This window comes from Tursiops truncatus, chromosome 19 (genome assembly GCF_011762595.2).
Source record: "Tursiops truncatus isolate mTurTru1 chromosome 19, mTurTru1.mat.Y, whole genome shotgun sequence".
In the NCBI taxonomy this organism is placed as follows: domain Eukaryota; kingdom Metazoa; phylum Chordata; class Mammalia; order Artiodactyla; family Delphinidae; genus Tursiops; species Tursiops truncatus.
In genome coordinates, this window is record NC_047052.1 from 47,862,078 (window position 1) to 47,889,031 (window position 26,954).

Sequence of the window (26,954 nt, forward strand, 5' to 3'; positions counted from 1 at the left end):
TAGCATCCCCAATACCTTTTTTTCTAAAGTTCATGCTACCTTTCAAAATGTCATTTAGCATTTTTCTCATCCTACCAGAAAAACATGTCCTAGAAGGAAAATATAAGTATCTCCCTCTTGCAGGTACTCTGAATTTTTGATGAGGTGGGGATGAGTACTTAGGGTACATTCACGGGAAATCTTTGCTCTGCTTTTGATTGAGATGAGATAGGGGGATTTGATGACTATTTTAGTGTATAGCAACCTGGGTGTATAAGCAAAGATTATGTTTGGCTGTGAGTAAGACAGATAGACCCAGAAGGACAGTGGTTCAACCAGGAAAAATTTTCTATGTCACATAAAATTCTGGAGGTTGGAAGTTTAACCCTGGCTTTATGGGTCTGCTCCAAAGCCCTCCAGTGCATCTTATTCAAATCCAGGCAGCAGAATGGAGGCATGGAGGAAGAAAGCAAAGGGGATGAACCAGGCACATTTAAGGAAAGTTCCCCAAACTGCCACACAATTCCAGTTATCTCCAATTGGCCATAATTGAAAATCCATGGACCAATAAATTGGAGAAAAACAATCATGATCCTAAGTGGCTCCAAATGAGCAAATAAAAAAGAGATGGTTCTATTATTATTGGAAGAAAGGGAGATGAATATTGGGAATAATTAGCAGACTTGGCCCCTAATTAAAATACCAATGATGGAACCCAACTTCCTGGACACCAGTACTGGTACAAAATATCTAGCAGGCTGGAATTAGATAACTGAAATGTGGGCTTACAGGTATACAGTGGGCTTACAGTGTTTAAGATCTTTCTGGAATTTTTGGTCTCTCCCATCCTATTGATCACTATGTCCTGCTGATTCTACTTAACATATGAAAAATATTTGACATTTTCCTACCATCACAGCTGTAGTGGATCTTCCTTATGTCCAATCTGGATTATTGCAATAACTAATAATACTGCAGACACCTTGCATTCAGTATTTTTCTCTCGTTCCCACACTATGTCTAATATATTCTGTATTACCACCAGATTGAACTTTGTAAGACACAAGGTTAGTGTGACTGAAGAACTGACCTTTAAATTTTATCTAAATTTAAAAACGGAAGCAGTGCCAGATATTTTCCCATCACTGACAACTTTGTTTTGGTAAGACTGCATTTCACTTTAGTCACTGCACTGCATAGATTTTTGTATTATACTGTGCATGTTGTATGTATATGTTGTGTCTAATATCACACATAAACACATCACTGATCTAGTTGGTGTCAAGAAATTGATGTATTTATTTGAATATTTTATGAAGACAACATGAGTTACACTGATATGAAGGAAATAATTGGTAACTTACTTTAATTTAAATTAGCATTCTAGTTTTAAAAAATAAGTGACATTTAAAAAATTTTAAATGAAAGCATACTACTGATGCAGAATCAAGTGGATTAAGTACTATGGCCAGAATAGTTAAAAATAAGAGACTGGAAGAAGATATACTGTGAATTTCATGATGAATGACAATTGCAATTTGCTGTGACAGAGCAAATCAAAAAAGCTGTTTGATTATGGAAAAAAAGAACATTTAAGTTAATGAAGTGGAAAATATTGTGAGACATTTTCAGCAAATACTAGTAAGTTTGATGAGAAATTTCCTCTTGATAAGCAAATAGGAATAGATGAAATTAGTTGCCTAAAATCTGAATTAAGTGTGCAATGAAAACTTTAAATAAATTTTAAACATAATCTGAGCTTATAACTCTGTCTAGCTATAAAATGGCTTTGGGTCTTGCCCAAAAAAAGGAATCAACTTTTAGATGGAGAGATAGCAAGATAAATGATTAGTTTAATTGTGGAAATTTTATTATGATTTTATGAGCAAAGACTAAAAATTATATTTTATAAAAAGTGAAAAGAATCTTCAATTAAGCCACCCAACAACTGCCCTTAGAATACAAGTTCTTTCTAACAATATCAAAAATCAATTAACTTAAAATTTGTAAAGCTACACATATTCTTCTTTAGTTTCAGATGAGTTGTACAATATGAGATACTGCCCATTTAATACTCTGGGTACATTGTATCACAAAAGGCTTCCAAATCAAAAGGAAATTTTGTGAATTTGCAGCCTAAAAAATCAGATTCATAGCACAGATATTTTTGAATTTTTTATATATGTCAAAAAACAGTTCCCACTAGGTATGAAAAAAAATAATTTCTATCACAATGGATAGTGCTCCGACAATGTTACACTAAAAATGTGGATTCCTTGGAATTTTAAGGCAAGAGACTAATGTCTTCCTAATTGCTTTCTTCACAGTATGAAAAGTAATGGTTTAGAATATACACATAAATATTATGAATCATTATTACTTTATGGAACTGTTGAAAGAGGAAACAATGAATTTATTTATGTTTTTTGCCAATGCGCATTGGTTGAATGATGACAGAGTTTTACAAAGATTTACCATACTTTGAACTTTGAGACTTAAGAGAAATACTTGCCAAGTATTTCATAATCAAAATCTCCCCAAATGACAATGTGATTTATGTTTTCTTACCATATCATGCTGCATATGAACAAACAAAACCTGAAACTCCAAGGAAAGGAAAAGCGTTTCTTGTGACCTAGCTAAAAGGGTAGGAACATTTGTTGAAACTGAAACTTTTAATAAGTTAATGAAAATAATTTTACATATTTTCTAGATGAATCAACATAGAAAAAATTCACTGTAATCAAAAGTACTGTAAAAATATGCTTGCAATGAAGAAGTAGGAAATCTTAGTAAAGAAACAGAAACTATAAAAAAGTACTAAAGAAAAATTCTAGAATTGAAAAATGCAATATCTGAAAATAAACATTTGATAGATAAGCTTAACAGCAGAATTGAGAGGACAGAAAAAAGAGTAAGTGAGCAATAGAAATTATCCAATCTGAAAAACTGAAAAAAAAAAAAAAAGGCTGAAGATAAATAACAGAGCCAGTGACCTGTAGGACAATATTAAAAGATTTAACATATGACTACTTGGAACCCCAGAAGGAGAAGTAAGGGCAGAAAAAATATCTGAAGATATAATGGCCAAAGTTTTCTGAAATTTAGTGAAAGGCATGAGTGTACAGATTTCAGAGGCTCAGAGAACCCCAAAAAGGATTAACACAAAGAAAACTATACCAAGGGACATCATGCTCAAACAGCTGAAAACTAAAGGTAATAAGAAAATCTTGAAAGCACAAAGAGGGAAATGACACATTACACACAGAGGAAAAATAATTCAAATGACTTCTCATAACCTATAGAGGCCAGCAGTCAGTGATATAATATCTTTTTAAAAAATATATAAAACAAAACCCAGGATTCTATAGCAAGAAAAAAAAATCCTTCAGGAACAAAGCATTTCAGTAAAAGAAACAATGAAAATTCACCACCAGCAGACATATACTCCAAGAAGTGCTAAATTAAGTTCTTCAAGCTGAAGGGAAATGATACCAGATAGAAATTTAGATCATTGGGAAGGAATGAAGATCATGTGAAAAGGTAAATATGTGGGTAAATATGAAAGATGATGGTGTTTTTTTTGGTCTTAATTTCTTTAAAAATACTCAAGACTGTTTAAATTTCCAAGTGGAATGGTGATGTGACTTTCTGTGGGCTACTTCTTAATTGCAAAAAACAAAAAAATCCCCAAAAAACTAGTACTGATACAATGGAGAGAGCTGGTGGTCAATACATGAATCAAGAGATCAAACATAGCTTCACTATGTGCCACCTGTTATTTTACAATATTGAGTACACAATATTATCTATGAAGTTATCATGTCAAAAATGTTTAATCTGAAACCTAATCAAGCCTCTAGACATAACATCCAGTTCAGAATAAATGCGAGGGATAGAGAAACAACTTAAGCCCACTCAGAGAAAAATTAGTACAAATACAGAATGTGCAACATTATATGGTTACTTCTCCTGAGTCTTCAAAAAGTTTGTCACAAAACAGGTAGAGGATAAGTGTTTGACCAAAAGAGACTCAATAGCCATAATCATATAAAATATGTGACCTTAGTTTGGTTTTAGGCTTAAAAAAAAAAAAGCCAGCACTTTCAAAAGACATTCTTTAAAAAATTGGAGAATTCTGTAAATGGGATGAATATTACAGAATATTATAGGTCTACTGTTGTTTTTTAGGTGACAGTGGCTTAGTGGTCATGTAGAAGATAATCTTTAAATCTAGCAGTTGTATTTTTGAGTTGTATGTTGATTTTTTTTAGAGGTGAAGTGATACCTAAAACATTCACTCAGAAGGCACAGCAAAATTATATATATATAAAATCTATAATATATGTGAATCTGTATATATACATTTTCATGAGAGAGAGATACTAAATATAGGTGGAGGGTAAATAAACCTTCATTGTACCATTGTTGTACCTTTTATGTAAATTTAACATTTTTCAAATACTTGAGGAAACCTTCTCCAAGTCAACATCTGTCTTTTGGCTACCCATTGTTAATCTCTAATTTCCATGAGTTGTAGGGAATGTGGATTGTATGTTATCTGTATTATAGAAATTATTATAAAAAAATTTCTTCAAACCACTTTCCAATTTTTCAACAGCTATATTCTGAATATTCAGAAGCATAGGGTTTCTTACCGTTATTAATCTTCAGGGGGATGAGCTTTGAATAAAAAAGTTTCTTGTTTAAAACATTCTATTGGATTTTGTCCAGAATTAATTATCTGAAATGAAATATGGATGAGTGATGATAGATTTTTAAAATATGCTCACAGGGTCTTCCTTCCACATGAATTTATTTATAGTAATACTAGTAATTATCATTAAAGAATGATACAAGATTTAGTAAGCAAATACTCTGTGCCAGATGCCCTTCCAAACAATCATATTTTATGTTAAATAATTTAATCTTTACCATATCGTTAGGTGGTAGAATAGTGATAAATGTTAAAGGATGTGTCATGGCTAAAGGCTTTCTGACTCTCATTACATTAAGACTTTCTCGCCAATGTGAAATCTTTGATGTTGAGTTAGTTGATAGCAACGAGTAAAGGCTTTCCCACATTCCTTACATTTATGTGGCTTCACACCAGTATGAATTCTCTGATGTTGAGCAAGTCGATCGCTACGATTAAAGGCCTTACCACATTCTTTACATTCATAAGGTTTTTCACCAGTATGAATTCTCTTATGTTGAGAAAGACCTGAGATAGAACGGAAGGCCTTCTTACATTCTTTACATATATATGGTTTCAAACCAGTATGGATTGTCTGATGATAAATTAGTTGAGAATTAAGTCTAAAGGTTTTTCCACATTCCTTACATTCATAAGGTTTCTCCCCGGCATGAATTGACTGATGTGTTTTAAGGTCTCCAACACGACTGAAGGCTTTCCCACATTGTTTACATTCATATGGTTTCAAATCACTGTGAATGATCTGATGTTGAATAAGGTAAGAGTGGAGCTTAAAAGTCTTCCCACATTCTTTGCATTCATGGGGCTTCTCGCCAGTATGAATTCTCTGATGCTGTGTAAGTTGAGAGCCTCTACAGAAGGCCTTTCCACATTCCTTACAATCATAGAGTTTCTCGCTACTATGAATTCTCTTATGTTTAAGAAGGCTTGAGCCCCTACTAAAGGCTTTTCCACATTCCTTACATTCATGAGGCTTCTCACCAGTATGACTTCTCTGATGTTCAATAAGTAGATAACTGCGAACAAAGGCCTTTCCACATTGTTTACATTTATATGGTTTCTCACCAGAATGAATTTTCTTATGCTGATAGAGACTTGAACGATGACCAAAGGCCCTTCCACATTCCTTACAAATATAGGGTTTCACACCATGATGAATTTTCTGATGGAGACACATATGTCGGTACAACCTAAAAGTTTCCCCACATTCCTTACATTTGTAGGGTTTCAAACCAATATGAATTTTCTGATGTTCAGTAAGGTGAGAATGACGTCTAAAGGCCTTCCCACATTGCTTACATTCATAGGGTTTCACACCAGTGTGAATTATTTGATGTTGAATAAGCTGGGAATAAAACCTAAAGGCCTTCTCACATCCATTACATTCAAAGGGTTTCAAATCAGTGTGACTTTTTTTATGTCTAATAAAATGCTGGAGAACTATAAAGACCTTTCCACATTCCTTACATTCATAGGGTCTTACACCACTATGGTCTCTCAGATGTTCAATAAGGTGTGAATATTTCCTAAAGCCCCTTCTACATTCCTTACATTCATATGACTTCTCTTTAGTGTGAAGTCTTTGATGTAGAGGAAGGGATATATGTTTCCTGAATATCATGTGATTAAAATATCCCATTTTAGGTTTCTGTTGTCTTTCAAATTTAGTTCTGTTCTGTGAGTCATTTCTGAAAATAAACGCCATAACGTTGAAGGTTTTACTTCTATTCATTGTCTCCCGATGGTATGAAGTTACTTCATAACTGCTTTTTTCTGAAGATAATTTGTTGCTCTCACTTGTGAAATCAATGTCTGAAAGAAAATGAGAGAACAAACAAATGCTATTTTTCTTGTACAAGGGGAAATATAGTAAGAATAATAATAAATTGACAAGTATATCCATTAGAAGTAAAAGGGTCATAAAATTCTAAAAAATGTGATGAAATTTTTTAAAGGCAAGAAGGGCTCAGAAAATTATTAAAGCTAACATGAGAATGTAAAGTTTGTGAATAGGCAAAGAGAAAAATCAGTAGTTCTCATATTTAGTTGTGGATCAGTATTTCCACAGGAATTTCTTACATATACAACCCTTCTCTTTTGAGAGAGTTGAAGCAGAAAAGAATAGCTTTATTTGCTTTGCCAGGCACAGGGGGCAACAGCAGGCTAATGTCCTCAAAACTGTGTGTGCCAACCTGGAGGGGTGTAGTAAGAAGTTTTATAATAATGGTTCAAAGAGGGCGTGATGTATGTATATACTACCCTTTAGATATCCACTGAGACTGAGTGAATCAGAATCTGTGAGTAGGTCCTGGTCATCTACATTTTTAATATTCTCTACCAGATGGCTCTCTATGTAATTTTTTCAATGGTCTGTCTTTATCTTAGAGTGAAACCCAAGCACATAACCATAAATAAGAAGACTCTGTCTTACTTCTACAAATTCATTTCAAGCCCTTGACATCTTTTCCCCTATATCTGACCACACTGCATCTTTTCAGCTACTAGAACATACTGCAACTTTTCCCATTGCCTGTGGCTTCACACGGATGCTTTACCTTGCAGGAATCCTCTTAGGTGGCTTCTCTAAATGATTGTCTTCAGGTGTTACAAATCACTTCCTCAGAAAGGCTGGCTCTGCTAACTGTAAGTAAATTCATATCCTTTATTCTATATTCCAACATCTAATTCTTTGTCTTCATGATGCTTTTCTCTCGTACATATTTATTGTCTCATTTGTCTTACTATTTATTTTCTTATTCTAAAGCTCAAGTATGAATTCAAAACTTCTTTCAACTACCACTGAAAAACAAGTTCTACCACAAGGTAAGTATTAAATAATGAACTGTAGAATAAAATAGTGAATTAAAAAAGGTAACTTGGATGAAAATCAAGGTAAGTAAGGATAAAAATCAAGGTCAGTGGAGAAGGCAACTGAGTAAAATAATGATCTAGTTTCTGAAAATTATGCAACAGTTACCAACTATCTCTCTCTGACTCTAATCTCTCACACTTTATTGCCTCAGTAGCGGGGCCAAATTAGCCCTAGACTAAAAGCTGTTCTGGACCCAGCTTAATAGAGCTTAAAAGCAAACCATGAAAGGATCAACAAGTCCCATTTACTGAATCCCAGAACAAAGTCCCCCAATCCAGCATTCCAACACAGTAAACGTTGCAATGTCTGGCACCTAATACAAAAATTATCAGGCATGCAAAATAGTAGGAAAATATAACCCTTCCTAGGAGAAAAATCAAGAAAAAGAAACAGAGCAAGGAGTGACACAGATAATAGAATTAGTAGACAAGGATATTTAGAGAGCTATTATAAATATACTCTGTATTTTCAAGTAGCTATTTTCTAGTCATCTCTTACTTTTCTGTAGCTTTATCCTTTGTCAGAATCCACATATAAGAGGTCATGGGGAAAATTTCCCCCAAATTCTTACATGTTCAAACTTTTGCACTTTAATGACAAACCATCCAGGCCTGAATCTTCCAATTTGTGGGAAGGCTCTTGATGACTGATGCAGTTTCTTTAGTGCCTGTGAGAGTTTTCATATTTTCAATTTTTTTCTTGAGTGTTTGTTTTGTAGATTAAAATTTTCTAATAATTTATTTCATTCGATTTTTCAGTTTTTGGCATAATGTTTATCAAAATTAGCATCATATTTTCAAGGTTTCAGGATTTGTAATGAGGCCCCCTTTTTTCTTACATAGATTCACGTTGAGAGAGTTGCACCAATTTTATTAATTCTTTGAAATAACCAAATTTATAGTTTTGACTTGCTCTTTTATATGTTCAGTTTTTATTTCATTAATTTCTGTTCTTTCCTTTATTATTTCCTTTCTTCCACTTTCTTTAAGTCTGTTGTGCTCTTCCTAACTTACCAAATGGATGGTTAGCTTATTAATTGTCAGCATTTCTTCTGGAAATAAAAGATCCATTGGGAGAGTAAATTTAAAATCCAAACAGATAAGAGCCATTAAAGGAGTGGTGAATTAGCCGTGAAGATCTACCACCGCTTTTCCCCTAGAGAAACTCACTGATTCTGAGCACAGTGATAAAAAAGAGGTAGTTGAGTATTACCAAACTGAAAACCAGCACTGACCCAGCTTAATATCTGCTATTCTATCAGACCCAGAGAGGAAAATGTTAAGTTCTCTCTGGCGGAAGATACCACTATCTAGAATCTCTTCAGTTCTTTTGTACACAATGTCCAGCACACGATCACTATTACTAGTAACTTGGAGAGGCATTACCATATGACAAATAACAAGAGGAAAAAACAGAAACAATAGAAGTAGACCCACAGATGATACCAAACAATGAAGGCATACAAGAATTCCAAAATAACTACTGATGGAAGAGTTTAAAAAACAGATGAGGGACTTCCCTGATGGTCCAATGGTAAAGAATCCACCTTCCAATGCAGAGGATGTGGATTCGATACCTGGTTGCGGAACTAAGACCCCACATGCCGCGGGGCAACTAATCCTGCACACCACAACTACTGAGCTCACATGCCTCAAAGAGAGAGCCCAGGTGCCGCAAACTACAGAGCCCATGCGCCCTGGAGCCCATGTGACACAACTAGAGAAGAGAAAACTTGCACACCACAACTAGAGAGAAGCCCGCACGCCACAACGAAGAGCCTGCACGCAACTAAGACCCGATGCAGCCAACATAAGAAAAATAAAATAAATTAAATTTAAAAAAAAACAGGGACTTCTCTGGTGGTCCAGTGGTTAAGAATCTGCCTTCCAATGCAGAGGACATGGGTTTGATCCCTGGTCAGGGATCTAAGATCCCACATGCCGAGGGGCAACTAAGCCCACATGCTGCAACTACTGAGCCTGCTCACTCTGGAGCCCACACACCACAACTAGGGTGAAGCCTGCTCGCCTCAATGAAGAGCCCGCATGCTGCAATGAAAGATCCCACATGCTGAAACTAAGACCTGACACAGGCAAAAATAAATAAATAAGAATAAATAATTAAAACATAAAAAATAGTAATAAAAAGACAGTAAATAAAAGAATTGCAACAGGTAACTGGAAGTTATAAAAGACAATCAAAGTGAATTTCTAGAGAGAGAAGTTCTCAAAAGATCTAACGTAGGTATAACTGGAGAGAACGGTCAAGTATTGTCCAAAAACTGAACAAAGACACTTCTGAGTAGAATCTATCAAATTACTGAAAGCCAACATTCTCACTGCTATAACAGAAAATACTCAAAAAGATAATGATCTTGACTCATCCTACCACTGTAAAAATTACAAAGTCTCATCTGTAATAAAGAGAAAACCAGGACTCTATGTTACCTGTTCTCCATGTAGGTGGATTGGCAATTAAAATAGAATATTTATTGACATTATGAAAATACACACAATTTGACATTTGTTTTCTTTGCCAGTAGTTATGCAGAAAATTCCCAGAATTCAATCCTTTGGTCATTTAGAAAAAGCAACTGCAGCATGGATCAGAAGGAGGTAGGAAGGTAAATGAAGGACAGAGAAGATTTAGGTGCTGTCATGCTGCGAAGCAACTAAGCCCATGCGCCACAACTACTGAGCCTGCACTCTAGAGCCTGTGAGCCACAACTACTGAGCCCGCGTGCCACAACTACTGAAGCCCGTGCACCTAGAGCTCATGCTCCACAAGAGAAGCCACCACAATGAGAAGCCTGCGTACTGCAACGAAGAGTAGCCCCTGCTCGCCACAACTAGAAAAAGCCCACATGCAGCAACGAAGACCCAATGCAGCCATAAATAAATAAATAAAATTTTAAAAAAGATTTAGGTGCTGAATGAAGGTGCTTATTTCAATCTAACAAAGCCCAAAATAGTCCTTTGAGAATATGGAAATTTCGCTAGTTTCTTAGCACAGAGCATAAAATATACAGTAGAAAAAGTGGATATTCCAGATAGCAGATTCTACATTACTTCAGGCAGATGTCCTTACCCAGTGATATCAAGTTAGTATAATTCTCCAACATCACATCTCTGTACAAGTTCCTCTGATCTGAGTTTAGGCATTCCCACTCTTCCTGAGAGAAGTCTATGGCAACATCACTGAATGTCAGTGGCACCTGAAATGATAAATTCATGTATTATTTGTAAAAGTAGAAAAAGAATTTCAAGATGGAATATTGAGTTGCAGTAGGGGGTGATATATAAAAACAAGTAGGCTGAAGTTAAAGATCATGACATGGGTAGATCAGAATAAATAATAAATAAATTAGCATATCTGAAGTAGATTCCCTACCCAATCTTGAAGAATCCTGTTGGAGCACAAAACATTTAATTTTAATTTTCAAAATTTTCTTTAACCTCTTCCCCACAGTTCAGTATTATCCACCAGATGTGGTTCTCATCTTCCCTTTCTACAATCCTTTACTGAACTTCTGGTTCTTGAGTTAGAACACACTAATGTAGAATGATCCAGAACAACACTGAGTGACTCAAGCCAAGCAATCTCTCTTCCCCTACAAAATGGGCCTCAGAACCCTATTCACTTCTCAGTGATTCCTTAGCCAGAACCCCTCCTCTCTGTAGGCAGGCACCAATCCCATTTCAACCCAAACCTAAAAGCTTTTCAAAGCTGAGATCTCATCTAACACTGAGACTGAGACCATTCGAAACCAAATTCTCCCTTATCTACCTGGAAAACTATGGAGAAAGTTCTCCCTCTTCTGGTCAAAGAGGACCACCATTTCTATACAATGAAACTACAAACCTAACAAGGGAAGCTAAAATACTTCCTTCAAGGTACTTCACCCCTTTACTGCTCCAACACTGCTCTCGAGAGAAGACTGAACATATAGAAGAGGAATAACTCATTTGATGAAAAACTGAAAAAATCAGTTTGAAAAAAGGGAGCAAATAGGGAGGACACCATCCTTCTCTGTAAAGGCAGCAACTGTGAAACAGGCTGAGATACAGCTTTCCTAGGAAGGAGGTTTTGGGATAAAGAATGGAAATATTATCTGAATTAAAATTGTAATATTTCAGGAAGGAGAGACATCCACTTACCTGGCCCATGGTTTTGGAACTGCCAATCATCCTCAGAAGCTGAGTCCAGAGAAGCCAGAGCTGAGGGAGGAAAAAGAAGCCTTGAAACCCAATGTAGCTCAGAACTCCCAAAATTAAGGTAAGAGAGCCTCTCTTTTTTCTTCTTTATTCCTGTTTCTCGCCATCCTTGCCCACTCTCTGCCCTCCCAAACACATAAACACATGTCAGGGGATATGAGACAGAGTCCAGACAAACTCAAACCCTTTCCTGTGTCTGGGAAACAAGCCTCACAAGCGTGGATACAGAGCAGAGGCTCTCTTGAACCAAAGCCAGATCCAGACACGCCCCTCTGGCCTATTTCTCATTCTGATCATGCCAGATGTACCCAGCTTGGGTTGTCCAGTCACACTAAGCGGATCCTCCCCAATTCAGCCCTACCTTCCAGGGTTGAGACCAGGCCATACAACACAAACTTCAACAACCTTCATGTCCTCAAGGTGGACCTGGACTCTGCCAGACAAAAGGCAGAAAACAGGGACTTCCCTGGTGGCGCAGTGGTTAAGAATCCACCTGCCAGTGCAGGGGACATGGATTCGAGCCCTGGTTTGGGAAGATCCCACATGCCGTGGAGTAACTAAGCCCGTGAGCCACAACTACTGAGCCTGTGTTCTAGAGCCCTCGAGCCACAACTACTGAGCCCACGTGCCACGACTACTGAAGCCCATGTGCCTAAAGCCCGTGCTCTACAACAAGAGAAGCCACCGCAATGAAGAGTAGCCCCCACTCGGTGCAACTAGAGAAAGCCTGCGCGCAGCAAAGAAGACCCAATGCAGCCAAAAATAAAAAGAAATAAATTTTTTAAAAAGGCAGAAAAGAGTAGGGACCAACTTGGAAAACTTGACCACCATAAAACTGTCTGCCCACGTGAAGCCAGAACTTGACTCCAAGGTCCTCTGGGCTGACCAACCTGGATTTCCCTATCAGGATCCACTTTGCTTGCTGGCATGAATCACTGCCACCCAGTACTCACAGGGAGATGTGAATTCATACTCACTAAAGCCATACAGTAATACATAGATATTTGTAACCTTCTATGTGATAGCTGCGCTATACACATTAACATTTAATCCTGAAATGTACTTATTAACTCAATTCAACAGATGAGGAAATAAAAGCTCAAAGAAGTAAAGGTATTTTCCCATATCACAAACTATAAGTAGAAGTGGTGTTTTCAATCACATTTCTATAATTATAAAGTCAACTTTTTTTTGAACTGTTGTCTCTGACACCCAGATTTTTTGTTTCATTATATGAAACCTGAACATAAATAATTAAGACAGCACCTGTCAAAAGATATACTAAAGAGATGTTTTAAAGCAACAAAGATAGTACAATTTTACAGGTATTCAACTGTCAGATTTTAAAAGTTGATGATACACCACATATTAGTAAGGCTGTAGGGAAAAGAGCATTCTCATGCTGTCCTATAAACCTGTGCAAACCTAGTGCAATTGAGACATGTACGAAAAATTGTGCATAAGAAGAATTTAATGATGAAAGGCCGTTTCTGAGACTTCACCTAAACGAAATAACTGTAAGATGTGCCTAGAGATGTATAAAGGAATATGATGATAGACACTAGTTAAAATGAAAAAAAAAAACGCTGGAGAAAAATCTAAATGTACTTAGATGGGTAGTTAATTCAATAAAGTGTATTCATTCATATAATGGAAAATGAAATAGATACTGAAAATGATTGCGCAGATCACTGGTTCTCAATAGGGGGTGATCCTGCCCCCCAGGGCACATTTGGCAATGTCTGGAGACATATTTGTTTGTCAAAATGTGTGGAGGGGTGCTACTGTAACTAGTGGGTGGAGATCAGGGATGGTGCTGACCATCCTACAAGGCATAGGAAAGCCCCCCACCACAGCTAAGAATTATCTGGTCAAAAATATCAACAGTGCTAAGGTTGAGAAACCCTGACATAGACTTATTAAAGGAAGATAACGTAATCCAGAGTCTCTATATTATCAACAATGCCAGTATATGATAAAACTTACGAAAAATGCAAAGAAACAGGAAAGTTACTGATAATCAAGAGAAAAATCTCAATAGAAATAAACCCAAAGATGATCCAGACAATGGAGCTAGTAGACAAGGACTTGAAGATATTATGATTAACATGCTAAAGAAAATAGAGGAAAAGATGGACAAAATGGAATGCAAAACGGAGTATATCAATAGAGATTTAGTAGAATCATAAAAAAGAGACCCACATGAACATTTTATAGTTATAAAAATATAATATCAAAAATTTTAAATGTATTGGATGGATTTAACAGCAGAAAATGGTATTAATTAACATAAAGTCAAATTAACAATAATCTTATGCAGAGAGGAAAAGAAAGAACAGAGCTGAATGTAAGAGAAGTACAAGAAACAGACAAAATGTGGAATTGAACACCTAAAAGAAATAGAACGGAAAATTGATTTGAAGAAATAATGGACAAAATCATTCCAAATCTCATGAAATACCTTGATACATAAATCAAAAAGCTCAGCAAACCTAACCAGATAAAATAAGGAAATTCTTACCCAGGCATATCATAGCCAAATTGTTGAAAAACAAAATTGAAAAACATATCTTGAAAGTATGTAGTTTAAAAAAGACATCAGTTATAAATAAACAACAACAAAAATAGTTCTTATCTCAACAGAAACTTTAGCGGCCTGAAAAATGGAATCGTATCTTCAAAGTGCTGAAAGAAAAACCCCTGACAACTCTGAATCTTATGCCTGGAGAATATATCTTTCAGAAATGAAGGTAAAATAAAGATTTTTTTGAACAGAAGCTGAGAGAATTTCTGATCAACAGACCCACAATACAAGAATAGTAAAGGACAGCAGTCAGGCTAAAGGAAAATAATCCTAGATGGAAGCATGAATGTGCCAAAAAGCAATGAACAGCTGTGGACAAGTAAATATATGACTGATATGACTAAACAAATGGACTGTTTAAAGGAACCAAAACTAGAATGCTTTGTGAAGATTGTATTACTGGAAGAAGGAATGACAATATCAGCATAAATGGATTTAAACTATTGAAATGTTCTTATGTTATTTGATATGTGGTTAAAAAACCCTACTTTTTTTTTTTTTTCTCAGCTGTGCCATGCAGCATGCAGGATCTTAGCTCCCTAATCAGGGATCGAACCCGTGCCCCCTGCATTTCGAGTGGAGAGTCTTAACCACTGGACCGCCAGGGAAGTCCCCTAAAAACCATATTTTAAAGAAGACTGTATTAAAGATGCACCCTATATGGGGAAATATGTATACATATAGCTGATTCACTTTGTTATACAGCAGAAACTAACACAACATTGTAAAGCGATTACATTCCAATAAAGATGTTAAAAAAAAAGATGCATCCTATAATAGCTCAGGTAACTACTAAAAGAATTATACAGAGATGCACAACTAAAATTGCTAATAGAGGAGATTAAATGGAATAATGAAAACTACCTGATTAATTCAAAAGAAGGCAGGAAAGGAGGAATAAAGAAATGAAGAATAAATGGGATAAACAGAAAACATATAGCAAGATGGCATATTTAAACCAAACTATATCAGTAACTGTAATAAAATGTGAATGGACTAAACATTGCAATTAAAAACTAAGATTTTCAGATTAAATTAAAAACAGGATCAATTACACTGCTTATAAGAAACATACTTTAAAGACACAGATATGTTAAAAGTAAGAGTGGAAAAGTATATTAGACAGTAATTAGAAGCACACTGGTATATTAACAACAGATAAATAGACTTAAATGCAAGAAGTATTATAAGTAATAAAGAGATATTTCCTACAATTCAACAAGAATATAACAGTTATCCTACATTCCTTATACTGCTAATAAGATAGCTTCAAAAGCAAAAGTCAACAGAATTAAAGGACAAGTTTATAATTAACTTTAGAGATTTTTTATACCCTCCATTGGTAACTGATAACAGGAAGAGAAAAAAAAATCAACAAGGCCATAGCAGGTTGAACAGGAATAACCAAAATGACCCAATTGAACATTATACTCCCAAAATACAGACTACACATTCTTTGCATATTTTTCAGAATATTCTGGGCCATAAAATAAGTATCTATAAACTTCAAAGGATTAATATCAAAGAATGTATATTTTGGAACTCAAAAACAGGTATTTCTCAAATGTTTCCAAATATAAAAATTCACTTGAAATAAGTACAGGTCAAAGAATAAATCATAATGGAAACTAGAACATATTTGGAGCTAAATGATAATAAAAGTATGGCATAACAGAGCTTGTGAGATGCAGTCAAACCAATGTTTACAATGATATTTTTAGTTTTAAATATATATTTTTTGTTTTTGTTTTGTTTTTACAAATGCTGCAGATAAATGCCATTCATTATCTAATCACCACTGGTAAATACTAGGTGTACTAAAGACATTGACATAGTAAATCAATTAGTAGTGAAATTATTATGAAAATCCTTTGTCAAATTACTACAATGCCAAATAAACCCATAATTTATTTTCTCCCAGTAGATAGCATGAGCATTTATAATGATTGCCCACTTATTATTTTCCTTTCTTATTACTCTTTGATCCCCTTCACCCAAACATAAATTTATGTTTTATAAAAGTAGTATGGTTAAAAATCAATGATCTACCTTTGGAAGCTAGAAAAGGGAAAGCAAATTAAGCCTACAGAAAGTAAAACATACTAAAATGAGTGGCATAAAAAACCCAGATCTATAACAGAGAAAAACCAATAAAGCCAAAAGTTATTTCATTGAAGAGATAAGATTAATAAACCTCTAGCTATACTGTTCAAGGAAAAAATTGCCAATATCAGGACTATAAAAGGAGATATCACTACATATATTATAGACATTATTAAATTGACAACAGAATTTTATGAACAACTCTACGACAATAAACTTGAAAATGTAGAAGAAATTTTAAAATTTCTTGAAAACAATTCAATGAAACTGATATAAAAAATGGAAAATCTGAATATTGTTATATTTATTAAAGAAATTAAATCTATATTAATTAAGGACCTTCCCATAAAATGTCAGGCCCAGAGGCTTCAGTGGCAAATTCTCCAAACAGTTAAGGAATTAAAAATGCCAGTCAAACTCAATATCTTCTAGAAAACAAATAAAAATGGACCATGTCTTGAGGCCCTCATAATTGTGATATCAAAACCTGACAATGACATTACAAGAAAAGAAAACTACAATATATCTCTATCATGAACACAGATGCAAGTATATTAAATAAAATATTAGCAAGGAGAGGCCAGTGATATATATGTCCAAGAGATTTATTCTCAAAATGCAAAGTCACTTTATTTTTAAGAAGCAATCAATATAATCTTCAAACTTTAAATAATAAAGGAGAAAAACCATTCAATCATTTCATTACATGCAGAAAAACCATTTGATAATATTCAACATCAGTTCATGATAAAAATTCTCAGCCAACTAGGAATAGAACTTCTTTAATTTGATAAAGGGGATCTACAGAATAAAACTGAGAGGTAAAATATGGACTAATGTCTTGAGTTCAGGAATAAGGCAAGGATCTCCACTTTTACCACTTCCATTTAACTTTGTATTTGAAGACCTATCCAATACCATAAGAGAAAAAAGTGAAATGAAAGGTATGAAGATTGGAAGGAAGGAGGTAAATCCATATTTATTTGCAGATAACATGATTTTGTACATAGAAAAAAAATTTCAATCCTACAGACTATTAGAATACATGAATTTATTAGAAAGTTTGTTGAATAAAAGGTCACAGTATAAAACAAACAATTACAGTAAAGCGAAGCTATTGAAAAATGAGATTTTAAAAATCCCAACAGTTCATAAAAAACATGAAAAATATAAAACACTTTGGAATGAATCTAACAAAAGAGGTGCAAGACTTTTAGACTGAAAACAACAAAACATTAAGGAAAGAAGTTAAAGAAGAATTAAATAAATGGAAACATATTTCATGTTCATGAATTGGAGGAATCTATTTTAAGATGACCACTTCTCTCTAAATTGATCTACTGATTCAATGCATCTCTAAACAATATCAGCAGCTTTTTTTTAGAACATTAAGAAAATCATTCTAAAATTATATGGAAATGCTAAGAATCCAGAACAGTCAGGGCAATTTTGAAGAACAAAGTTGTCGAATGTACATTACCAGATATCAAGACATAATATAAAGCTACTATAATTAAAACAGCAGGACTGACACAGGATTGACAAACAGACCAACAGAATAGACAGTCCAGAAAGAGCCCTGTACATATATAGTCACATTTTTTTAACAATAAAAGTCTGACTTAGAGCAGAAAAGATAGTCTTTTCAACAAATGATGCCTGAGCAATTGGCAATCTGTGTGGAAAGAATGGTTTTGACCCTGATCCCACCACATATGCAGATGTAAATTCAAGATGGATCATAGGCCTAAATGTGAAAGCTAAAGCAATAAATTTTCTGTAAGAAGAAACAGGAAAATATCTTCATGATCTTGGGGTAGGCAAAATTTTCTCTTTTTTTTTGGTTTAATTTTTATTTCCACTTACTTTAGACTTAGAGAAAAGTTGCAAGAGTAGTACAGTTTCCTATATACCGCTCAAACTAATTTGAACATCTTACATAGGACAATGGTCAAAACCAGGACATTAACATTGGTACAGTACTACAAATGGCATACCTTATTCAAATATCACCAGTTTTTCCCACTAATGTCATTTTTCTTTTCCAGGATTCTATACATGATCCCACACTGCATTGAGCTGTTATTTCTCCTCAGTCTCTTCCAATCTCCACAGTCTTTCTTATGGTAATAGCTTTCAACTACTACCATAACAAATTACCACAAATTTAGCTTAAAACAACACACATTTATTATCTCACAGTTTCTGTGAACTTGGAGTCTGGACAGTTTCGATAGATGGTCTCCTCATGCTGGTCTTATAAGCTGCAAACAAGGTATCAGCTGGGCTGTGTTCTCATTCAGAGGCTCAAGTGGGGAAGAATCCACTTTCAATTTCATTCAGATTGTTGGCAGAATTCATACGCTTGCGGCTGGATGACTGAGGGCCTCAACTTTTTGCTGGCTGTCAGCTGGAGAATGACCTCAGGTCCTAGAGGCTGCCTGCAGTTTCTTGCAAGGGCTTGTCCAACACTGCCTTACTTCATCAAGCCCACGAGCAGAGTCTCTAGCTCCAGTATGCTATGATGGAGTCTTTTTTTGTTTTGTTTTTGGTTTTTTTTGGCCGTGCCTCGCAGCACGTGGGATCTTAGTTCCATGACCAGGGATCAAACCCACGTCCCCTGCAGTGTAAGTGCAGAGTCTTAACCACTGGACCACCAGGAAAGTCCCTATGATGGAGTCTTATGTGACATAATGTAACCATAGTAGCGACACTCCTTTACTTTTGCCGTATAAAGTAACCTAATCACAGGACTGACATCCCCTCATCAATTTTCTATTGGTTAGAAACAAGTCACAGGTCCTGCTTGCACTCCAATGGAGGGGGATTATACAATGGCATAGACACCAGCAGGCAGGAATCATGGCGGTCACCCTAAAGTCTGTCTATCACACCTAATTCATGACCTCTTCACTTCGGAGGAGTACAAATCATTTAAGTTATCAAACGTCCCTCCATTTGGTTTGTCTGATGTTTCACAATTGGAATGAGGCTCTGCATTTTTGGCAGTACCACAGTGATGCTCTGTCCTTCTCATTGTATGACATGAAAGGGCTCATGATGTCAATACTTTATCACTGATGATGTTAACCTTGATCACTTGGTGAAACTGCTTTCTGATGGGTTTCCCCACTAGAAAAGTACTACCTTTCCCTCTGTTGTTAATAAATATCATGGGTGATGGGGAATCCTCTGACACTATGCAAACCCTTTTTCTCTTCAAACTTTCACCCTCTAGTTTTAGCATCTACCAGTGGATCTCGTCTGAAACAACGATTACTGTGGTGTTTGCCTAATGGCCATTTTCCATGTCCCTCTTTCCTTCTACACTTAACAACTGGAATTCTACCATAAGGAAGATTTGTCCCTTCTTCCCCAGGAAAAGATGTTTTAAACAGAACAAAAATGCGATAGCCATAAAAGAAAAAGATTGTTAAATGAGCTCAGTTAAAATTAAGAATATCTCTTCATTATAAGATATCATTAAGAAAGTGAATAAGAAGTTACAGGCTAATAGGAGATATTCCCTTTCTCTGTCTGTCTGTCTGTCTCTCTCTCTACACACACACACACACATACACACACACACACACACACACACACACATACACACAGGTTTATATACACACACAAAGGACTTGTATTCAAAATATATCTAAAATTCCTACAACTCAATAGGAAAAGGAACAAAAGCCAGGCTAAAAAATGGACAAAAGATTTGAATAGACAGTTCATCAGAGTATGTCAAAATGGGCAGTATCATGAAAAGATGCTCACATTATTTATCAAAAAAATACAAATTAAAATCACAATGAGATACTCCTACACATGCAACAGAATGGTTAAATTTAAAATGATTGACGATATCAAGTATTGGCCAGTTTGAGAAGTAACTAGACCTTGCATACATTGCAGTCGGAGTGTAAATTAAGTTAACCACTTCCACCCCCAGGTATATTCCCAGGAAAAACAAGAAAATGTGTCCACAAAAAGACTTGTCCAAGAATTTTCATAGAAGGTTTATTCATAATTGTCAAATATTGGAAACAACTCATCATCATAAGAATGAATAAACAAATTGTGGTAAGGTCATACAATGGAATACTACACAACACTTGGGTTTGTGAATACTACTGATTCACAAAACAACACGTATGAATCTCAAAAGTTCAGTTTTGGACAAAAAGCAGCAGAGACAAGAGATTCCATTTATATGAAGTTCAAGAACAGGCAAATCTCATCTTGAGTGATAGAAGTCAGTATAATGTTTACTTCTTGTGGGGGAGGGTTCGTTCTAACTGGGACAGGACATAAGCACATCTTCCAGGAGGGGATAGAAATGCTCTATTTCTTGATTTGGGTGGTGTTTTCAAATGTAAAGATTCATTAAGCTATATGCACAGCTAAGATATGTATACTTTATTATATATATTTCCATGAAAAAATGATAGAGACCTTTATTTGATGATAATGGGTAAAACCATTATATTTCAAAATGTTACCCTGTTATGACAAGTAAAATAACATGTATGAATATATGCATGTGCATTGAGGGATGGATAAAAAAATTTGGAGTAAAATGTTTACAGTAGTCTCTTCGTTTTGAGCTTTTCTGTACTTTCTGAATTACTGTATGAGAATGTATTACTTCTATAATAAAAATTATAATAGAGCTAATCACTCTCTTTGAGATTGGAGGGTGAAATAAAAGATGAATATGGTGATATTTGGGGTATGATGATGAGGCCTTTTTTTTCTCCAAGGGCTTAAAGTCTCTGAGTTGATTGTCTCATACTGGAATATCAAGGTTCTGTGTCATCAGTCATGAACTTTGATATTCCATAGTTTTCCCTTTTCTGGATTCCCCTGACTCACCTGGACAAATCCTCTTGTCACTACACTCTCCACCTACTAGGCCTGGACTCCTTGTTCCAATTCAGGAATTACACCTGGCTTGGAAACAGAAAAACCTGCACATAAAAGAAATAGAACTTAGGCATGCTGCAGCTCTCAACAAATCCAGACACAGTCCTGTGGTGTAGGGGCGGGGAAGTCCCACATAAGAAAGGCCAAAGGAAAGCCATTCACGGAACCAGGGTGATGAGGCCTCAAGGAAAATAGAGTAGAACAGTCACTTAAATCTCAAATTCCTCAGAAATTCAAACACTTCAACCTCCCTAGAGGGTCACATTAAGGGAAGAAAAAAGCCCCAGAGATCACATTTTGAATTTAAAGATTTGATCATAAAGACTCTGCTTCTATGATTTTTCAGTATCACATCCTTATACAAGTTCTTCTGAGACAGTACAGTTATCAGTAGAGACTGTTGCCACATTCCCAAACGTCACTACCCCTGAAGTTACAAAGCCCTAAGTTCCCATATGGCCTGAGAAATTGGAAGAAGTGAAGTTGATCAAGATATAGAATTGGTACAGCATGGAGAGCAGGCGTGCTCAGCATTCTAAACTCAGCAACAGCTGATGTGTCCATGTAATGAAATATTAAAGTCATTAAATGCTAAGTTTGAGAAACTGTTAAGGGAATGAAAATATTCAAAATATCATGTCAGTATAAAAATTAGGTTACAAAGACCAAAAGCTCAATTAAAAAGTGGGCAAAGAATCTGAACTGATGTTTCTCCAAAGAAGACATACAAATGGCCAGTAAGTATGTGAAAAGACCCTCAATATCATAAGTCAACAGGGAAATGCAAATCAAAACCACAAGACCCACTTCATACCCACTAGGATGGCTATAATAAAAAGGAAAGATAATAACAGGCATTGGTGAAAATGTGGAGAAATTGGAACCCTCACATGTGGCTGTTGGGAATGTAAAATGGTACAGACATTTTGGTAAACAATCTGACAGTTCCTCAAACGAGTTACCATATGACCTGGCAATTCCACTCCTAAATGTATACCTAAGAGAAACAAAAATATATGTCTACCCAAAAACCTGTACACAAATGCTCCTGTCAGCATTATTCATAATAGCTAAGAAGCAGAAACAACTCAAATGTCCATCAACTGATGAATGGATAAATAAAACATGGTATATCCATACAATGGAATGTTATTCAGCCTTAAAAAAGAAGAGGGCTTCCCTGGTGGCGCAGTGGTTGAGAGTTCGCCTGCCGATGCAGGGGACACAGGTTCGTGCCCCGGTCCGGGAAGATCCCACATACCGCGGAGCGGCTGGGCCCCTGAGCCATGGCTGCTGAGCCGGCGCATCCCGCAACAGGAGAGGCCACAACAGTGAGAGGCCAGCGTACCACAAAAAAAAAAAAAAAAAGAAGAAACTTCCGACACATGCTACAACATGGATGAATCTATGTGAATCACAGTGAAAACATTATGGTAATTCAAAGAAGCTGGTCACAGAAGACCACATATTGTGTGATTCTAGTTCTACAAAATGTCCAGAGGGGCAAATTAATAGAGACAGAAGGTAGGTAAGTGGTTCACCATGGCTGGGGCAGTTGCAGGAAATGGGGAGTGACTGCTGATGGGAATAGGGTTTCTCTTTAGGGTGATGAAAATGTTCTGAAGTTGACTGTGGTGATGGTTTCACAAGCCTGTGAATATATTAAATGTATAAAATTGTACACTTCAAGTAGCTGAATGGTGTGGTATGTGAATTGCATCTCAATAACATTGTTAAAAAATCAGGTTACGAATGCACAAAATCATACAAATAGAAAATACGATTATATTTATAAAAATATATGTACTTATCAATATATATAGAAAAAGTGACAGAAATCAATAAATAGAAAAAATATATAAATGTATGTACCTATTTATTAACATTGCTTATTTGTGTGTCATAGCCTTGGTTTTCTTCCTTTTCCTAAATGTATATTTCAGAAAATTTTAAACAATAGCCATTCCTTAATTTCACACACACACACACACACACACACACACACACAGATATGTTTTTTATCTTTTAAAGGAGCAACCTCTTCTCCAGAGAGGTGGAAAAAAATCTCACCTCTTCCTCCCCCCTTTAATATCCCTGAACCTGAAGATAAAGCCTAGTACACTCTATAACAAAGGTTCTCAAAATTTTATCTCTGGGAACTTATCAGAAATGCAGATTCTCAACTCCATCCCAGACCCACTGAATTAGAAATTCTGAGGCTGGGGCCCAGCAAACTGTATTTGAACAAGCCCTGCAGGTGATTCTGATGCAGCTTACATTTGAGAACCAATGCTGTTCTAAAAACAGTTCCTGTGTTTTTACTGAAAATTTTTACTTCATTTCCATCAGTTCCCAGTACTTGAACCAACCCTAATTTGTTTGTCTATAGAAATGTATGTCTGTGTAAACTGGAGGCTATGATGTTTTGTATACATTAATGGTAGTCTCAATGCTGCTTCCTATTATATATTCCTGATTGATAGATTTATTTTGCTTCTGAACCTGTCCTCCTAGCTAAGATGTCCTGCATACAGTTGTCGCATTTACTGTCACTATGCATTTAACATCACTAGAATAAAAACGCTAAGGTGTAAAATCCATTTTTCTTCACAGAGTTCTCATAATTTGATCATGTTCTGGCAGTGCTGCTATAAACAAAATGATGTCTCTTCCTATCAACTCCTGAGGCAGGTCACCTGAATTTCTCCAGTGGCATTTCAGATCCTCTATCTTACTTATTCCTATCCTGATTTCTTTTTTTTTTTAATTTTATTTATTTTTATACAGCAGGTTCTTATTAGTTATCTGTTTTATACATATTAGTGTATATATGTCAATCCCAATCTCTCAATTCATCCCACCCCCCTTTCCCCCCTTGATGTCCATACATTTGTTCTCTACATCTGTGTCTCCATTTCTGCCTTGCAAACCGGTTCATCTGTACCATTTTTCTTGATTCCACATATATGCATTAACATATGATACTTGTTTTTCCTCTTTCTGACTTACTTCACTCTGTATGACAGTCTCTAGGTCCACTGATTTCATTTTTTTACTGGATAACAAGTCATTTGAGGATAGCAACTATATCTTCTTGTCATTGTGTTCCAATGAATACAAGCATAAATATCTGGTATTTGACTCAAATTTCAAAACCAGAAATTTATCCTTAGGTATGACTATAATAGAACATAAAGATCTATGCATAATGATGTTCATTATAGACTAATTTAATTTTTAGTCAAAAATAGAAATATAATAGCTAACAGTAGGCCACAGGTTAAATAAATTATGGAGAGAAGGGCTTGGGGACCCTGACGGGGTGATTCCTCTGCATGGCCATATGATTTACAGATATGTCAGTACCAGGCAGGACATTTCAGCTGAAGGAAAAGAAGGATTACATGCCTTTAAAGTTAAAGTGTGTTTTATGAATAATGAGGAAACACCAACTCACCTGAACTTAAACTTCTAGTTGTGTAACAAAAATTCTTTCCTCTCTCAGGATCCTTTTTTTTCCGAGACAGGCTGCACTGGGAACAGAGAAGGCAATCATGAGACATCAGGATTTTCTTGGAGAGCACATTCACTTACAAAATACCCTCCCTCCATGACCATACCCCTTTACCCAGTCCACCACAAACAACCAAATGGGAGTAGGAAGGAGACTGGGACAGCGTTGACCTTTCCCAGTGTGAGAGAGGCCCCGTCACTGATGTCTAGGGTGGAATCTGTCTAATTCACAGCAGGTTCCTGGGGCCAGAGTTTTGGAAATGCTGTGGTTGTGAAACATAGCTGGCCCCTCGGAACTTTCTAAGGGGACCCTCCCAGGAGGGTATCCTACTCCTGGGACCTTATCAGGTCTTCCCAGAAGCCTGTCTTGGGGCCGCATCCAGCTTCAGAAAATCTCATCTCATGATCAATTGCTGGGATCCTCCATTCTTCCATTCTAAAGCTCAGAATCTGGCTTCCCTCCTTTATCTGCGCCAGACCCCAAGTGGCTGTGAGAGGAGAGGGCTGAGGAATCAGCGAAGTCTAGAGCCAAGAGTTCCAGTGACAACCCACATGGCCACACAACTCTCGCTCATCCATAAGCCACGCAGTTAAATAAGCACAATCGCCCAGTTAAATAATGACACACAAACGCACACATTGTCACGGAGACACGTCTACACCTACACACACACACACACACACAAATATCTCAACAGGCATACAAATTTTCTCTGCTGCTCACGCAGACATGAGCCTGAGACTCGAGGCCCGAGAAGATGCGTCCGCGCCCAGAGCGTCCTTGCCTTGAGCGCCTGTCACCCCCACCGCGGGTCTCAGTCCAGCTGCAGTGAGAGACTATAGAAGCTTCCGCCCATTCTTATCTTTGGATACGATCTACTCACCACGTAGGGACCACAGCTGCTCGGCCACCGGAAGAGGACGCAGGGACCGACGCTGATGCGAGCCCGGTGGCTTCTGGGAAATGCAGTCCACCCGGAACTGTCCTGGCGCCGGGAGTGCGCGGTGTTCCGAGTGCGCAGGCGCAGGCGTGTGGCGGCACGCGGCGGAGGTTGACCCGACCTCGGGAGGACTGTGCCTTCAGGTAGACCTGCGTACGTGGAAAAGGCGAGTGGAATATGAGCCCAGACTGTAGCAGTCCGAGCAGGCGCTTGGGGACTTAAGAGCCTCAAACCTGCGTGCAGCAGGAGGAGGAGGAGTCGGTGGTGGGCTCTTGGGTACGGTGGTTACCTACGTGTGAGTTGTGAGGACAGGACTTTAGTCTTTTACCTTACGCCCAGGTAGCATCATCACCTGGAGTAGCGCCAGGAGCACAGCTGGCATTAAGTATGCATTTGTTTTAAAGAAAGAACGCCTGGGCGTGTGTAGGTGTGTTCGCGTTTTCATGCTGTACGATGTTGTGGGACCCATTGTGTGTCTGTAACCATGTATGGGATTGTTTCTGTTTGGTTTGTTTCGTAGAGTGGGGATGTGAAAATGGTTTGTGTTTCAGATTTTGAGATATTATAAAACTTGTTAAGCACACTTCCTCCCCGCTCCTCCATCCCCACCCCGAAATTCCTCCTGCCCAGTAACTTGCCTTTCTTTCCATAAAAGGCCGAGTCTGGCTGACTTTTGCCGAAGACACATACTAGCAGGGCTGACTCATCCATTAGACACAGAAGGCAAAATGCCTAGGGCCCACAATACTTTTAGGGGCCTACAAAAATGTCTTTTAAAATCAGAAGTAAACATTAATTTTTGGTCAAAGAAAATGTTTAATTCAAATAAACTCCATTTATTATTATTACTATACCTAAACAATCGTAAAATACTATTATTTTTATTTTCTGTTTTTTTGGAAGAAGGGGCCAACAAAGGTCATAATGCAGCCCTGCACCTTAGCCAAATCAAATCAGATTTCAATCCAGCCTTCTTCCTCTCTCAACTCCCCAGTGGGACTTGTGAAAACAGCACTGTACCCGCTGACCTTAGGTGAAACTGCGGTGAACTCTGACCTTCCCTCATGTGAGCCCTCCATGGCCCCAGTGGAGAGTGGAACATTTC

General features: G+C 36.7%; 1 protein-coding gene across 8 annotated transcripts; it reads right to left on the minus strand.

Moving 5' to 3' along the window:
• Window positions 1-1,260: 1,260 nt before the first annotated feature.
• ZNF404 (zinc finger protein 404) lies at window positions 1,261-25,872 on the minus strand. 8 transcript variants are annotated; one of them, XM_073795971.1, is made up of 6 exons: window positions 25,793-25,824; window positions 24,853-24,923; window positions 21,345-21,439; window positions 11,726-11,785; window positions 10,656-10,782; window positions 1,261-6,508 (listed from the first exon to the last, which is right to left on the minus strand). In XM_073795971.1, the coding sequence occupies exons 4-6, from the start codon at window positions 11,753-11,755 to the stop codon at window positions 4,986-4,988; spliced, it is 1,680 nt and encodes a 559-aa protein (XP_073652072.1). In that variant the 5' UTR covers window positions 11,756-11,785; window positions 21,345-21,439; window positions 24,853-24,923; window positions 25,793-25,824; the 3' UTR covers window positions 1,261-4,985. The 8 variants fall into 8 exon arrangements, with proteins under 8 accessions (XP_073652072.1, XP_033702283.1, XP_073652070.1 ...); XM_033846392.2 differs by lacking the exon at window positions 21,345-21,439 and having other exon boundaries at window positions 25,793-25,872; XM_073795969.1 differs by lacking the exon at window positions 21,345-21,439 and having other exon boundaries at window positions 24,853-24,928; window positions 25,793-25,829.
• Window positions 25,873-26,954: the final 1,082 nt, after the last annotated feature.

Coding starts and splice junctions, on each gene's coding strand:
- ZNF404 (XM_033846392.2), bottom strand. CDS start 11,755: ATGATTGGCAGTTCCAAAACCATGGGCCAG. Junction 10,783..11,725: donor GTTCCAAAACCATGGGCCAG/GTAAGTGGATGT, acceptor TTATCATTTCAG/GTGCCACTGACATTCAGTGA. Junction 6,509..10,655: donor TACTAACTTGATATCACTGG/GTAAGGACATCT, acceptor ATTTTCTTTCAG/ACATTGATTTCACAAGTGAG.